The 17026-nt window shown below is 38.6% G+C and overlaps 1 protein-coding gene across 1 annotated transcript in view; it reads right to left on the bottom strand.

Moving 5' to 3' along the window:
- The window catches only part of otofa (otoferlin a), a 62007-nt gene that overhangs the window by 24407 nt on the left and 20574 nt on the right, over window positions 1-17026 (bottom strand). Inside the window, exons 4-15 of the mRNA XM_030721199.1 lie at window positions 10381-10451; window positions 10058-10187; window positions 8593-8647; window positions 7355-7486; window positions 3867-3929; window positions 3467-3551; window positions 3116-3275; window positions 2537-2723; window positions 1255-1441; window positions 617-840; window positions 377-485; window positions 70-253 (exon numbers count right to left, since the gene is read on the bottom strand). Coding sequence (XP_030577059.1) covers window positions 70-253; window positions 377-485; window positions 617-840; window positions 1255-1441; window positions 2537-2723; window positions 3116-3275; window positions 3467-3551; window positions 3867-3929; window positions 7355-7486; window positions 8593-8647; window positions 10058-10187; window positions 10381-10451 — 1587 coding nt within the window. The remainder of the gene's footprint in view (window positions 1-69; window positions 254-376; window positions 486-616; window positions 841-1254; window positions 1442-2536; window positions 2724-3115; window positions 3276-3466; window positions 3552-3866; window positions 3930-7354; window positions 7487-8592; window positions 8648-10057; window positions 10188-10380; window positions 10452-17026) is intronic.

Genomic DNA, 17026 nt, shown 5'->3' with positions numbered 1-17026 from the left:
GACTGAAACAAATCCAAATTCAACAAAACAATCAAACTGCTTTCTCGTCTGTGACCTTTCACCCCTAACCTGTCAGTGATGACAGGTTTCATGGGAGGAGTTGAGGAGACTGATACGAGGTCCCCATCCTCGTCCGCCTCATCCTCGCTGGAATTCTGGATTAGCTCACTTTCCTCTTCTTCATCGTCTCCATCTTTCTTCTTCTTCTTCGACAAAGGTTTGCTCACGCCATCGATCTGGTTGCCGTAGTTACCTGTTAAATGAACAGTCCAGGTAGTTACAGCAGCTGTCGACTTTTCGTTCATGCCACATGTTTCTGTCACACTCTGAACTTGTGCTAAGCAGGGTTAAATAAAATGTTTGGTTTTTTTTTTACCTATTGTGATTTCAAAACTGATTGGCTTGTCGCCAATCTTCCTGTCGATCATGGTGGCTTCCAGGAAGGAACCAAAGAGGAAGAACTCTTCCATTTTACCTGTAGCACTCTGATGGGGTAAAAAAGGTAGTAAACATTTCATTAGAGCAAAGTGCATCCAATTTAGTTTGATTTAAGTACACGTGTGTTCCCATATATGCTTAAAAGCTACGCAGAAGCACCATAGCAGGTCTATTTCACCTCTGAGATGTTGGAAACAGACTCCATCTGAACCTCAGTCGAGCTGATGATCTCGGGTGAAGTAGTGTCCAGGATCTCCACAGCTATGGAGAGCAGGAGACGAGCTCTGAAGGACACCCCTTCTCCGAGTCCATCGTTCAGGTCCTGATGCTCATCCATTAAAGTGTACTGACGGGTGGAACCATACATATTGACCCAGGCTGGACCCATGGTAGGTAAGAACCCTGAACAAGGTGAAGAAAAGTATTTTTTCTTAGTATTTTTCTGGATTTTTGTATTCATGTGATTTTTTTTTTTTTGCATCAGCGTTGGAGCATTTGTGGCTTCTGCATTTGTATCTTGGCTCCTCAGTTCTTTGCGGTTTCTGTCTTGGGCTTCAACATGCTCTCCGGGTCACTGCACATTTTCTTTGGTTCTGCATGCGTAAGTTAATTTGAAAGGCAGGCAGCTCATTTCTTACAGACATTAGCAGAAGGTCAGGCACGCTGTATGGCTCGATATACAATCTACCACACCTAATTACTACATTTTGTAAAATACAGATAGACACTAGTAAGGCAGAATAATTAAAGTACTGGACAGGTAATCAATGCTGATAAGAAAACTGCTTATACTCTTCTCTGTGGGTTCTGACCTACCTTTATCACCATCATTTGATATCTTGCGAAGGTCAATGAAGTGGGTTCCTATGGCCACATCATTGACTTTATCCGAGTCTCTTATTTGGACCTTTATCCTTTTGCAGAGAGGAGGAAACAGCTCAGTGAAGATGATCTGCTCATTCCAGATTGGTTCATAACTGCTCTTCTGGACTGAAGTCTTTCCCTTGAGACACATGAAAGAATAATAAAGACACCCTTGCAGTGGTCACTTATAACCTTATATAGATATTGCCAGTTTTATATTGTTGACTTTAACAGAGGCTTTATACATTCTCCATTCTGGCAGAAGTAAATTATGTTAAATGTAAAGTGCTTAAAGGTTAGGTTGATATTTTTCATCTGCTAAAATGGGACTCATGTATTTATTTTGACAGACTTTTTTTTTCTTCAGTTGTTTTCTTGAGATTTCTTAAGAGCATGTTCAGTATAAGAGTATCAGAGTAGGTATCAAAGTTGTTATTGCAATAAGTACTGCGGATTTTGATCTCCTTAGCTTATACATATAAAACTCATATATCTGGACTGTAGTCCAAGGCTTTTGTCTTTCTGAGGTTTCATAAGCGATTTTAATGTTTAATGTGTCTGATATTTTCTTTACCTTACATATGTTATTGCCTTTTACCTACTGTATGTCTTTGTATGTTTGTTTTTATCAGTTATCTATAAATGCCACCAACCTGCACGCCACTACATACGTATGGCTAAATTTGTCATGTTTGCATAATGAATTTAAGTGCTTGTGTTGATTAATGTGTATTGTCCCTTTTAAATAAACGTTAACATTAATATAAAACTCACTTGTGTTTACTTGTAGGTGTGTCAGCCAAAAGAAGTAATGACACACCTTAAGGGAAAACACATACTTAATTAAGGCTCAATAAGAAAGTTTAACAATACCAACTAAATACCTAATTATAATACCTTCCTCATTTATACAATATCTGCACATTGTAGGTTAGTTACTGGAACTATCAGAATGGTTTTAGTCTAATTTATTTTTATATTCTAGAAGTTCAATAAAATATGTTTCAACAAAAGGAGCTTTTCTGAACCTCTGGCTACATCACGGCCCTGAAATATTCAAATCAACCACAAAATCTTTATGGTTGTCAAACTAAACTATGCCCAAAAGCTCCTATATAAATATAAATGCAGGTTTTAAAAGTTTCACAGTTTAAAAACCTTTAAACCTTATATTATCAAACCCAGAGTATTATGGGGAATAGTTCTTCCTAGAGCAGGATGTGACGGGTGTTACCTTCTGCCCAGCAAAATGCACTTGAACATAGGGGTCCACCAAGTCTCGGTTCTCTCCTATGAAGGCCTTTTTCACATTAGCCATGATGCTTGTGTTCATTTTAGGAAGTCCCTCGGCACGGTAGATCCTCACATAAAACCTCGCCCACTGCCTCTCTGCTGGGATGCCCTCTGGGAGCAGGAGATTTCTAGAAGAGAAGGTAATAGCAAAAAACATCCAGAGGCAAGCCTGTGGAGTCAGTGACTGCATTTAAGATAATTCCACATAATAAGGATAATTCAAAAGATATGTTGGAATACTGGCAGTTTGAATAATTCTTACTTAACATTACTGTAGCATTAATTATTTTTTTGCCATTTCAGTAAAAGTGATTAAATATGTCAGTATTTTTGCATATATTATAGACTTATTCTAAAGGCTGACAGAAAAAATGGGTGTTTAGTAAGAAAATTATGAATAAGAACGAATTTCTTTCTATCATCTATCATGAATAAACTGATATGTGGCCCTCTAGCTTTAAATTGAATAGATTTTCCTGTACACTACTAGAGGTATTCCTAATCAGTGACAGCCTATTACCCCTCTATGTCATCTTCATCAGTCTCATTGGCCTTGTGTGGAGTCTTGATATTGTCACCCTTTCCGACCACAGCAATGTCACACTTTATATATCCTTTACACCCTGCAGTGATGTCATCAGGATCAGACAGGATGGCCCATTTATGGTAGAACTGGTGTTCTGGGATAGAAGTCAAGCCATCGGTTAGTCAGTTAATAACCCAGAAAATCACCAGCATTTATTCAGTTTGTTTTCACTTTATAACTTCAGAACAAATTTATTTTCATTCAGTAAATTAATATTTTTGATGATGGAAAATTTTAATTTATGCAAATAAAACTGTAACTGCTAAACTACAGCTTGCATTTTACCAGGTTGAGAGTAAACAGTCCCAACATCCATCTTGAAGGTCCCCACCAAGGTCCCACTCCGTAAAAGGTTTTTGGAATGAATAACCTAATTAGAGAAAAAGGAAATAATAATATTGCCATTAATTATGGGAAAGTATACAAAAGACAATAATCTATGAAACTGATGCTTGTTAATGTGATTTCATATTAAAAAGGAGGGCTGCATAATGTCTTAAACATTTGACATTTTATTAACCATGAACAGTTTCAGCCTTGGATCATTAAACATTCTATTTAATGAAGCTATTAAAACTATTATCAACTAACAATGTGATATTTACAGCTCGTGCACCATAAAAAAGAAAGTATGATTACAGTTCATTCAGCTTTATTGTGGTAAGGAATTTTAGGAATTACTTACTGAAAGCTTGATGATCTTATCAAACATGACATGAGGAGGGACATGGAAATCAAAGACAAAATACTGCAGAAAAAACAAAACAAAAAGGTTTCTTATTAATATGCAGTTACTCATACTCTCATTTGTAATAATGATTATTAGATAATGCACTTTCTTTCAAATTTGGCCTAGGAGTAAAATGTTTCAGATTATATCACTCTGAAGTCAAGAAAACATCAATACAGAAGTTAACTAAGGAACTGTGGGAACAAGAAGAAATATGAACATGATCCTCTCACTATTAGGCAGGACATCTGCTGCTTTTCTAGGGTAGTGGGAGTTTTATTCCAGGATGGATTCAGAGAATAGCCAACCAACAAAATCATAACAGTTGAAAACACATTAAAGTGTTTAAAACTAAGAATATTTTAAAAACACACAGCTCCACATCCTCAAAAGCTCACTTTGCAAAAAGAAGACACGAAAGACAAATTATCCTGCCATTTATTTGCAGTTGGGGTGTGAGCGTAATTAAAGCTATATGGTTATGTGCATCTGTTCCAAACAACAGGCTGGGGCACAGACACATCAAGAACTGTTAGTGAAATATATTTCTTGTGTGGCAGTCATTGTCTCCCTGGAAAGACAATTATAATGTGCTAGACTGCAGGCCACAGACTCTGCTGTAGGCTTGCATGGGCAGATTTTAATACAATGGTTGCCTCTTTAACAAAGCAGCATACCCTTATTCCCCTGCATCACTCAAAGCCATGTTGTAGCTTCTCCTGCAGTTGGCAGGTTGTCCGTGACTCTAAATTTATGCACTTAGTTGAGAACAAAGCTGTATTCAATTTAGTATAAAGTATGAGAAGAAAAGCATCAAAGGAGAGCAGTGGTCAAGGCTAGGTTTGGATCTGAATCAGTATCAGTAGATACTCAACATGTAATCATTAGAAGCAAAATCAGAAAAATGTAAAGTTACCCCTTGAAGCTTGCAGTAAGAAAGAATGTTTATTAGTAACTTTACTACAAAGCGAGCCTATCAATAACCACAACAGGATTATAATTCAGGCTAAACTACATTTATTACCAGAAAACATGCAATGATCAGTCTGGAAACTTGCTGACATTGTTGACTACTTTGCATTAAAAAGTAAGGAAATTTGTGTTTGGTCAATTTTTTCTTTGTTGTAACGATGCTTCTTGACAATAAGTCTTATACTGTTGGAAAGCCTGTTTAGTTCCCCTTAAACGGTACCACATTTGTAAGGAAAATATATTTGTCTGTTGAGCAGCAGAGCTGAGTATGTGGGCTGTTCTCATGAAAAACTTGCCAAATCTTGTCTGCCAATGCCAGACAGCTGCCAAACTCTGCTGCTCACAACAGGCTTTCCAGTGGTATAAGATTTACTACCAAGAAGCATTTTTACAAAAAAGAAACAACTGACCAAACACAGATTTCCTTATTTTTTTGTGCTAAGTTTATAAAGCCTTAATAACCTTTACTGTATTTAAAGCAGGTATGCACTCACTTATCACTATATTAGGAACACCTGTTCAACTGTTTGCAAATGTCTAATCGGCCAATCACATGGCAGCAACTTGATGCATTTAGGGATCAAGTTGCTACCATGTGATTGATATGGTCAAAACAACTTGCTGAAGTTCAAACTGAGCATCACCACAGGCAAGATTTAAGTGACTTTGAACATGGCATGGTGCCAGATGGGCTGGTCTGAGTATTTCAGAAACTGCTGATCTGTTGGTATTTTCCCGCAAAACCATCTCTAGGATTTACAGAATGGAGAATGGTCTGAAAAAGAAAAAAATATCCAGTGAACAGCAGGACTCTAGGAGAAACTGCCTTGTTGATGTCAGAGGTCACAAGAGAATGAGAGTGTCTCAAGCTGATAAGAAGGCAACAGTAACTCAGATAACTGCTTGTTACAGCCAAGATTTGCAGAAGAGCATCTCTAAACACATTATACCTTGGAGCAGATAGGCTGCATCAGAAGACCACACTCAGGGCCACTTTTGTCAGCTAATAACAGGAAACTGGGGATACATTTTATACAAGCTCACCAAAATTAGAAAACAGAAGACGGGAAAAATGTTGCCTGGTCAGATGAGTCTCAATTTTGTCTAAAAATCTAGATGGTAGGATCAGAATTTGGCATTGACAGTATGAAAGACTGGATACATCAGCATTTCAGGCTGTGGGTTGTAGCTTAATGGTGTGGGGGATATTTTCTTAACACACTTTGGGCCCCTTAGGACCAATTGAGCATCGTTAAAATACTGCAGCCTGCCTGAGCATTGTTCATGACTATGTCCATCCCTTTGTGAACACAATGTCCCAATCTTCCAATGGCTGCTCCCAGCACTGTGTCATAAAATCCTAATCATCTGAAACTGGTTTCTGGAACATGACAACAAATTCATTGCAGTCAAATCACCTCCAAAGTCACCAGATCTTAAGCCAATAGAGCATATTTGTGGTGGAATGGGAGATTCATGTCACACATCTGTAGCCAACAATTCTACAGCAACTGTGTGATGCTATCAAGACAATATGGACTAAAATCTCTGAGGAATGTTTCCAGCATCTCGTTGAATCTCTGCCACGAAGAATTACAGGAGTTCTGAAGGTAAGAGGGGGTCCAATCCAGTACTAGCAAGGTGGTGAGTGCATATATGTTTGTTCATTCTACCACAAGTAAGATATACCTAATAAGGTGGCGGGTGGTGAAGTTAGTTTATTTTTTCAAAATCATGTGTTTTTGATAATCATGCCTTAAAGTTACTGATGGCTTTGATTTAGGAAAAAATGCCGCAGAGAAATAGACTGCTATCTGAAATACCACAGACGCAGAACAAGCTGGAACTGAAGCAGTTTTGATACAAAGACAGAAGGCTTTAGGCACTAGTATCTTGTCTTGATTACTCTGGTTTACAGTTTGTCTGTTGATAGGGGATCCTCAGACAATCAATAACAGACTCTCACTTTCACCCCCTGCGGGGCACAACAAAGAGGCTGAGCTCTGCACGTTCCTCATCACCTTACAATTGCTGCTAACGCTCTCCAATTTAGTGTATTGTTTACTAGTCAATACATCATTACAACATTACACTATCAAAAGAGAACACTGCTCCTATCCTCTGCTGTTCGCTGCATATTAATGAAGATCAGGGTTGTAGGGAAAGGGGGGGGGGGGGGGGGGGGGGGGGGGGGGAGGAGGCTGACTGATGACTTCATCTTGAGAAACAACTGCTCTCACTAGCTTTGCCTAAATGACCCATATGTTCAGTTGATTCGTGTTTTTTTTTTTTTTTTTTTTCTCGTGGGACAAAACAGTAGAATTGCTGTTTGAAAACCAAAAATGGTGAACACAAAGAATCAAAAATGCTCCACAGAGCTAAGAGGAATTGCAGAGTCAGATGATAAATATGTTTTGTTACTTTAAGGACACATCTTACACTTTATATTTTAAAAGCTTAAACTGTCTTACCTCATTGTAGTATGGACAGTTGGTGGACTCCTTCATAGATGTGTACTTCTTGTCATCGCCAATCTCCACACACACCACAGGGTCCATGTTGAGGCCAATTAGCTGTCTGGCCTCGATCACTGTGATGCTAATCTGATGAGAGGCATTAATGCATCAGATCTGAGTCTGAAACCTTAAACGAGCTGATCTTTTTCCAACAGTGAGTCAAAAAGCAGCAACACTATCATTATAAATAATTCAGTCGTTCAGTAATTAACCTGAGAACAATTCAAAGAAAAATAATCCAGGCCCATCTTTCACAAACTAATGATGGAAAGCTGTGAGGGCTGTGGTCAGAATGCAGTAGTTATTTTATTCTAACATCTCCTCAGGCTAAGGTAATGTAGCTGCTTATGGACAGACTGGATCCCAGCTGAAGGTTTCCACATTCAAATATCCCTCCGGTTTAATTAGTCTTTGGTTGATGAAGAGGAACAGAGCGAAACAAAAAAGGAGAGAAAGAGGGGGTGAGTCTGCCTCTCGATTACACCAGGATTTCAGACTGGTGTACAAAAGTATTCTTTTTTTTTCATTTAAATAGGTCATGAAAATAGGCCATGGGCTAGCATTGCAGCATAGTTACACTGTGCTCTGTTTATGTGTTTATCGATGTAATGATGAATTAATTCAGAGTGATGATCACAGCAGGCAAACAGCTGTGATTGTAAAGTACACAAATATACATCCAGTATCAGTGGACATATTAATAGGAGCTGGATGCAGCTGGACACAATCCCTTTGTAAGACAGTAAACTGTCATTTTTAAACTTTAATTTGTGCAACAAATGAGATACAATGTGTTAATGTGTGAACTGATTTATAGCGAGAAACCAGCTGCTCTGCTTTCAGCCTTTGCTCTTCAAGCTAACCGGCTACAATGAGACAACTTGATATTATCAGGAGGAAATGAGAGTTGACATGTTAATTAGTGGCCTGAAGCCCACAACTGCTCCAAGGTCTTTTAAACTTTGTAAAAAAGTAAAAGTAGCTGTTTCCACCTCCCACTGTTCTTTATGTAGTTACCCCTACTTTATGGCCACCAGATGCCATTTACAGTTTGAGAGTGGGTTGTTCTTAAATGGAACTCAAAAAAAAAAAGGAAGTAAGCATAATTAAAAAAAAAAAAATTAACCATTGAAGTAGACAGAGGTGGATAGAAAGACTGACTGCTAAACTCACATCTACACACATGAACACACCTGATAATCCACTGGTCGTCCAGAGCTTGGTTCCATCTTTATATCTGGCTTTGACCTAAAAAAAAAAAATCAACCCAATCAGTGATTTTTCTAAACCAAATTGACAAAGAAAAGGCATGACACAAATGTTTGTAAACAATTTCCACCTAATTTTTAAACACAGACAGATTGTCAACATGTTGCAATCAATCTGAAGCAATCTGTGCCAATAAGTTCAAGTGCATAAGTGCCTGTTTGTGATGCATCTCTTTGCATCTCTTTGCAAAAGGGACTTGATTGGTTGTATCTGTCCTGATCCTGGGTCTGGGACCGAGTGTTTTCAGTTTTGTGGACTTTCTAATTTTGTTATTTAATCTCTTTGAGTCTTAGTTTGTGATGGGGTTTTCTGATTTGAGTTTTGTACCTTTTTAGTTCCTGGTCGAGTTTTTATTTGCAGCCTCAGACCTTCTTAGTTTAGTTGTGTTCTTGGTTACAGCTTATTGCATTCCCAGAGTCCCTGTTATCTGTTTGTCAAGTCTGCATTTGACATGTCTAGTCACTTCCTGTTTTGTTCTGTCAGTCCTGTCTACTGTGCATTATGCTCAGTTTCCCTTGTCTTGTTAGCTTGATTCAGTTCACCTGTTCTTCCCCAGTTGTGTCCTGTTTCCTTAATCACCCTGTGTGTATTTAAGCCCTCAGTTTTCCATAGTTAATTGTCCCTCGTGGTAGTGAGTTTCCCTGTGCTGTTCCAGTTTGTCTGGGTTAGCCACGTTCTGTTTATTTCCTGGCAATAGAGTTGAGATTTTCACTGATCCATCACAGTTTATCACTGTAATATCACTAACAGATTGTATGTAATTTCCAACATGACCCCATTCAATCATAAACTGATAGCAGACTGCCTCCATCTCAACACCATTTTATTGCCATCTTGATGCACTTAAGTTGCTTTGAAGATGCTAACTGACTACAAGTGGCTGCAGACCTGGTCCTCCTCCTTGAAGCCACCATGTCAAAGGCAACAAGATCGCAAGTTCATTGCACACGATCGCAATAATTTTATTTCTGCTGCAGTCTCCAACCACTGTTCTCCTTAGAGTGACTATACATTAGCTGTTTGAGACCTCCTTGCTGCCTTTCCTGTGATTTTCTTTTCTAATCAACCTGCAAAACAGATTCCCATTACATCAGATTTGCAGGATTGAGGTAGCTCTCTCTCAAAATACACACTGTACTTCTTTGTTTTCCACAAGCCTGTCTTCATAAAAGTTTCAGTCAAGCATTTTTAATAGGGGTAGCTTGTGGGTCTGCCTTTGAAAGACTGCAGTGGTTTTTGCTTGTTTCAGGATTCCACGTTAAATTACATCACACAGATAACTGTGTTTTTTTGACATACTCTAACTTTCAGGGTGTGAAATCTGTCTCTAGGTCTGCTTGTACTAGAATACTATGTCTTGTCATGCGCGCATGCATCACTGTACAAGACCTTTTATTGGAGACGTCTGTGGTGACAGCTGTGACAGAGGCCAAAGAGATGGTGTCTGGTTCCAGCATGCCAGCAAGACGCATTGCTTTCTTGTCCAGGTCCTCCATGTCCAGGATGGCTGGCTCATCTGCTAAATACAAACAAACAAAAATCAAATAAAACAATTTTAGGCTTCCAATATTTCACATGTATACTAATTACACCACTTTTAAATCTGTACACAACTATCAGGTGCATTAATAAATAATTCAGCTGCTTTAGAGCAGAAAATCTTTGAATTTCAGTAACTTAAACCTTAGGTCCTGTTTTGTGCATCGTTTTACCTTTCTTATGGTCGTCTTTAGAGCTCTTGATCTTGCCAAGCTTCATGGCTGAGAAAACTCCCTTCCCTGCTCTAGTGAAGGTGAACAAAACAGTGAAACAGAGAAGAGATAAGACGGAAGTGATATCATGATAATGAACTGTGTGATTCACTGTGATCCATCCTCAACTTCAAACTTGTCACTTTGAGTTGTAACTTAAGGAGAGTTGTTCATACATCATGGACATCTTTGTAAGTGGCTAGACATTTAATTCCTGTTGCTTTTAAACCCCCCCACACACACACACACACACACACACACCACCACCACCACCACCCAATTCTCCAGACCCTCAGTCCTCAATCACAAAACAAGAGTATCCAGTGTCTCCACATTGATATTGTCTGGATCACATATCACCGCAACAACAAAGCGCTTGTGATGTCATCAGCAGGTCGACAAATGAGGGGCCTTAATAATTAAGAATGAGTGTGGACATCTAATTTGCTGAGGATATGGATACATGTCAGAAAATTAATGAATAGGAGGGTTTTCCCTTTGTTTCCTCAAGCACTGAGAGTCGAGTGTATCAGAGTTCAGCTTCTGCTTTGATCTTTACCCCATTATTCTAAAGCAACATTCAGCCTCATTTCATGGCATATGGAAAAGTTGAAATTTATGGCGTCTCATATGATAGGTTCATGGCTGAGGGTGATTTAAAAGTCTGGAAAGCCCTGATAAAAGTCAAAACATACTGAGAACTATTTTATTGCAACGTGCATAAAACCTGCCTACTAACAGTAAAGAGGGCCATTTACGTTAACAATATGCCTTTTGGTTTCTCAGTCTGTCATGTTTCTAAGGCAAAGTTTGACCTTTTTTTCCCCTACTTGGTAATAAAATTTAAACGAAGAGTGCTGGATGGAAAATCATGAACTGTATACTAATGTGTTAAAAGCGCCATTCGATATATTAGTCAATTGTGCGTTCATTATTATTCACTAAATGGTTTATGAAGCTGGTCCCAGCTTCTCAAATGCGAACACTAGCCTCTTTTTCAGTGCTATAAGAGTGCAAATTGAATATGTCTGAGTTTAAGAGTCACCAACTGACTAAAAAAAAGCAAATTTATAATGAAATTTTAAAAAAAAGAGATATTTCAGTAATCTAACTTATTTCTTTGCTCTTAGGAGCTGAGGATACACTATCAGAAGGAAAGAGACACACAAGCACAATATGTCAAAAGTGTTTCTTATACATACCACATGAAAAACACCACTGACGCCACTCAGCTCCACAGAGAGGTCAAATAGATCCACCTGAAGCTTCTTGCTATTATAAAATATATTTCCATATGCTACACCTGTCGGGTGCAGAAAATACAGACCAGCCAGGCAGATGACAGTTAGACAGATGAGTGGATGAGGGGAAGGAAGAGAGAGGTGGAGGGACATTTTTTTGAGATACAAAGAGAAGAGGTGGAGGAGGGGAAGGATGAAGGGGTTGGGCTCTACACAAATTAGAGAAGATACTTCTACAAAAACAACCAGGCAGCTTCCAGAGCTCATAACAAACTCACTTGAACTTAATATTGTACATATACAGTTAAAGGTCACTTTATTAGGTACATCATTTTGACTGTTTAATAGCACAAATATCTAATCAGTCAATCACATGACAGCAACTCAATGCATTTGAATGTAGACAAGTCAAGATGACCTGTTGAAGTTCAAAGTGAACATCAGAATGGGGAAGAAAGATGATTTAAGCGACTCTGAACATGACATTGCTGTAGGAGCCAGATGGGCTGGTCTGAGTATTTCAGAAACCTCTGATCTATTGGGATTTTCCCACACAACCATCTCTGGGGTTTACAGAGAATAGAGCAAAATATCCAGTGAGCGGCAATTCTCTGGGAGCAAATACCTTGATGATGCCAGAGGTCAGAGGAGAATGGACACACTGTGTCAAGGTGACAGGAAGGCAACAGTCACCACTTGTTATTTGAGTTACTCATGCAGAAGAGCATTTTTGAATGCACAACACTTTGAACCTTGAAGCAGATGGGCTACAGGAATAGAAGACCACACCAGGCACCACTCCTGTCAGCTAAGAACAGGAACCTGAGGCTACAAAGTCTCACATGAGCTCACCAAAATTGGACAATGGAAAATTGGAAAAAATGGTGCCTGATCTGATAAGGCTCGATTTCTGCTGCAACAGTCTTTAGCATTCAAGCTTGGTGTAAAGAACATAAAAGCATCGATCCATCCTGCTGTGTATCAACGTTTTAGGCTTCTGCAGGTGGTTTAATAGTGTGGGGACTATTTTCTCACACAGTCTAAGTTTAAAATTAGACCAACTTTGGATGTTTTTCACCTTTTTTTTTTTTTAAATGAGTACCCCTCTATGTAATTTAGTTATGAAATATAAACTTCAAAGATTTCAGTGGGTGGCAAAGAAACTCTAACTCGGGTGTTTCCAATTAAAGGAATGAAAATATGCAAATTCACTCTGAGCTTTGAGAGTAAGCAAATAAATAGTCACAAAATGTCAGACTTTAAAAGAAAACAGAGAGAAAGGGTGACTTGAGAAGCTGAAGAAGATGTTGCACATTTCTCCTTGTTTCCTTTGATCTGCAAAAAGCCCTATTGCACTGGTCACACTGCAATCAAACCCAACACACAAATAAATGCTGTGAATATGAGGCGATGCATGCTCTTCAAGATTAGCGTATATATAATGACAAGTCCACTAATGTATGGAGAGCACAGCTTTTGTATATCTAAAAAGCAAAGAAGCAGAAAGACATATGTGCATGGAGGCTTGCAGCTGAAAATAAACTGTGCTGTATATCTGGGGAGAATGAGTATGAATCAGTGATACATACACAACAAAGAATAAACTGTCTACTTACAGAATAAAATTGCATCAAAGATGAATAACTGAAGTTACTCAGTAACAACTTGATTTAAACATTTTCTGCAGACAAGGCGTTTCAAGCTATCAATATGATGTTTACACTCATCTCTGATATGCATGTAAAACAGTGGGATACCAGAGGGTGTAAACTGTCTCAGCTATCTGGCTTTTTAAAAAAAATTTTTTTTTTTTAACAAAGTTATATCAGAGTTTTGATGGCTATCTACTCCACTGACACTATAAATAACTGCCACATGCTTATATAAACTTTAGCTGTTTCTCATCCAGCATTCAGGCCACTGCATAGTACAACCTCAGCCACTACACATGCAGCTACTTTGCATGAGAAACAGCACTGTGCTGCAATATTTGTTGGCCACTGTATTTTACTAAACAAATTACACTTGCTTGGTTTGGATGATTAAACTCTGAACTGACTTTATGCATGTTTTTCTCATATGCACTGATCTTTTCTCACATCATCCTCCCTTGCCTGCTTGGTATTCATAAGTGACAAACAATTACTCTAATACAAAATTAATAATATACAGCTTCATCCTGATGACACAGTCTTAAATGCAAATGACTTTTCTCAAACTCTGCTAAAACTTTGATTACAGTCGGCCCTTTGCCTGTCTTTGTTTATTTTTCAGAACTCTAACTCCAGAGTGGTACTGAGAGACTGTAAATGGACATAGCCACTGTGTATGGGGCTCTGGCTTGTGGCCTTTCTGTGCGGAGTTCTCCCCATGCTTACATGGATTACCTCCATGTACTCCAGCTTCCTCCCATAATCCAAAGATAAGCATGGGGTAATTGGTGACCTAAACTGGTTGTAGGCGTGCATATGAGCATGAATGGTTATCCGTCTCTATGTGCTAACCCTGTTGTTAGTCTGGTGACCTGCTCAGCATGTACCCCACCCTGCTCTATGACAGATGGGACAGGCTCCAGTCCCACTGCAACCCTTAACTGGATAAGTGGAAGAAAATACACAGATGGATAGATGGATGCTCACAAAGTAAAACAGTCATTAGAGCAGGACTGATAAAGTTAGGCATGCGTAGTGTTCTCAGGTTCTGCCAGATCTACCCCTTGTTCCTCTTTAGCTTCTTGTCCAAGTACTGTAGATTAATTACTGCCAAACTTAAAGCTGAAAATTGGTGACACCAAGGTGGTTATATTCAGTTTCTCTATAAATTCTTTGGACTAAATGGTTCCATTGTTAAAAGCCAAATAAGTGTCTATAATGAGATGTTTGAGCCAGCAGGGTAGTAGAGGTGATTTAGGGTTTACAGAGAATGATCTGAAAAAGAAAAAATATCCAGTGTCCAGCAGTTCTCTGGGCGAAACCTGCCACTCCTGTCAGCTAAAAACAGGAAACTGAGACTGTAATTCATACAGGCTCACCAAAATTGGAAAAACATTGCTTGGTCTCATGGGTCTCAGTTTCTGCTTTGATATTCAGCTGGTAAAGTCAGAATTTGGCAGAAACAACATGAAAGCATGGATCCATCCTGCCTGGTATCAACTGTTCAGGCTGTTGGTGGTGTGATAGCGTGGGAGATATTTTCTCGGCACATTTTGGGCCTCTTAATACCAACTGAGCATTGTTTAAATGCCACAGCCTTCCTGAGTATTGTTGCTGACCATGTTTCTGACCACCTGATACTAGCGAGGTGGTCAGTTGTGATTATTAAAATTGTTCTGCTGAACAGTTAGTTACCTATCCATCTGTATTTTCTCCTGGGTTTTATAATGACATAAATTTCAGTTCAGATGAAAATAAATAAATAAAGAGAAGACAGAAAAAAAAGCCCAGGAGTAATTAATATTTAACTGACATCTACTGTCACTTCTGCTCTGGGAACTCTGCTGAAAGGGGCTCAAAAAAATTCCCTACATACATCTCCTTTCTTGCTCACATGGATTGGATTGGATGCCTATGTTTCAGTGCTTCCATGATCCCCTGGACCTGAGCCAGGCAAAGATCAGCTCTACCTGATAACACAGCTGGGGAATGAAACTCTTAGTTGACAAGGGCTCTACCCTAAAACCTTATTGAACAGTGCTCCCTTTCCTTCTCTTGCTCTCTCTCTTTATACTTGATTTCTGTCCTTGGCACAAATCTGCTGCCTAGTCTATTAAACACTGTTTTTTCAGCTTTCTAATTTGATTGACAATTTTTTATGTTCTTTCAACTCATAAAACAGAAGAACAACAAAATCATTTATCATCCCTGTGATTTAGAAAGCTCTTCTCAAGTGCATTGTGTTGCCGCTTCATTTGCCTACTAGGAAGCTAATTGATTCAGTAATCGATATTCTCATGATCTACTAAGTGTTTGCTTATAACGTTACCCCCATTAGAGTCACATAGTTATGCAAGTTTAATGCTTGCATACACAAAACAAGTCCTCTGAGTCTTGGTGGCCTATATACAACAAATGAAACTTAAAAAAAAAATCCCAGGTCTATGATTTAACAATGCGTGCGAATTGAGAAGCAAGATTTTACCCTTAACACAAACTGAGGAATCAAACAAAAAGAAGAAAATATAAAGTACTATGAGGAAGGAAGTGGAAGGAATGAGTATGAGCATGTGAATTACATAACAGTACTTTTTCTTGGAACATCCATCACTTTTAACATTTTAATTTTCACTCCAAATAGCACTTCGCATTTTTCTTTTTTTTTTTTTTACTTTCTTATTGCATCAACTGGGCTGGAAAAAAATCTCCAGATAATTCAGTTTGATTCAGGCTGTGCTGAGTTAGTTGCTCACCACTCTCTGTTGTCACTTCCTGAAAAAAGATTGCCTCTTTATGTCTTTTGTCCTGTCTCTCTCCCTGAGCCTGGTTTTGCTGGAGGTTTCATCCGGTTAAAAGGGAGTTTTTTCTCCCAACTGTTGCCAAGTGCTTGCTCATAGGGTTATTTTGATTGTTGGGTTTTCTCTGTAATTAATGTATGGTCTTTACCTTACAATATAAGAAGAAACTGCAGCCAGAATTGGCACTGCTATTTGTTGTAATTTGGTGCTATATAAATAAAACTGAACTGAATTGAGTTGAGTTGAATGTCTCTGTCATCATGTGAGTGCTGCTGGATCACTGCTAGATGATCTGCTGGAACTTGTGTCATCTTCAGTTTTACTTAAGTTTAATTTTTGCCTGCCTCACCTGCTGATTCCAGTGGTGATTTCCATCCTTCTTTTGTCTAAAGTAATTTAAAAAATAATAATAATGATTTCTAATGACAACTTTAGCTTCTGTATATGATGGAACTTTACAACTCCTGTCTGGAGCAAACACATACAAAAACTGAGATTTACCCCTTTAGAGGCACATCGTTATGTCATCAGGACTTTGAAAAATAAAAAGACACTATCAAGAGACACTTGCATATAGTTCAAATGTGCACACCAGTAGTATCACACAGGCTGAGGATAAGAACCAGTGCAAAGCACAGCAAAACATAACAGCAGAGATGAGAGCTGCAATCCCTGGAGAGAATACCAGTGCACGAAAAGAAAAGATTCAAAAGACAACTGCTTCAATTTAGCAACTGCCACAGCAGAAGGAAACCAGGACAAAGGGTGAAGAGAGAGAAAACATTTCCTTCAGATAGTTTTAAACATGCCATTAAGGCTACTCATTGAAGTACTTGGAAATACAACATTTAAACACAAGATTGTTATTGGGGAATATTACAAGACCTTTTCTCAATATTTTTCATGTGGTAACTTT

The sequence above is a fragment of the Archocentrus centrarchus genome, chromosome 24, assembly GCF_007364275.1.
Source record: "Archocentrus centrarchus isolate MPI-CPG fArcCen1 chromosome 24, fArcCen1, whole genome shotgun sequence".
Taxonomy (NCBI): domain Eukaryota; kingdom Metazoa; phylum Chordata; class Actinopteri; order Cichliformes; family Cichlidae; genus Archocentrus; species Archocentrus centrarchus.
This window is presented reverse-complemented; position numbering and strand designations above follow the sequence as displayed.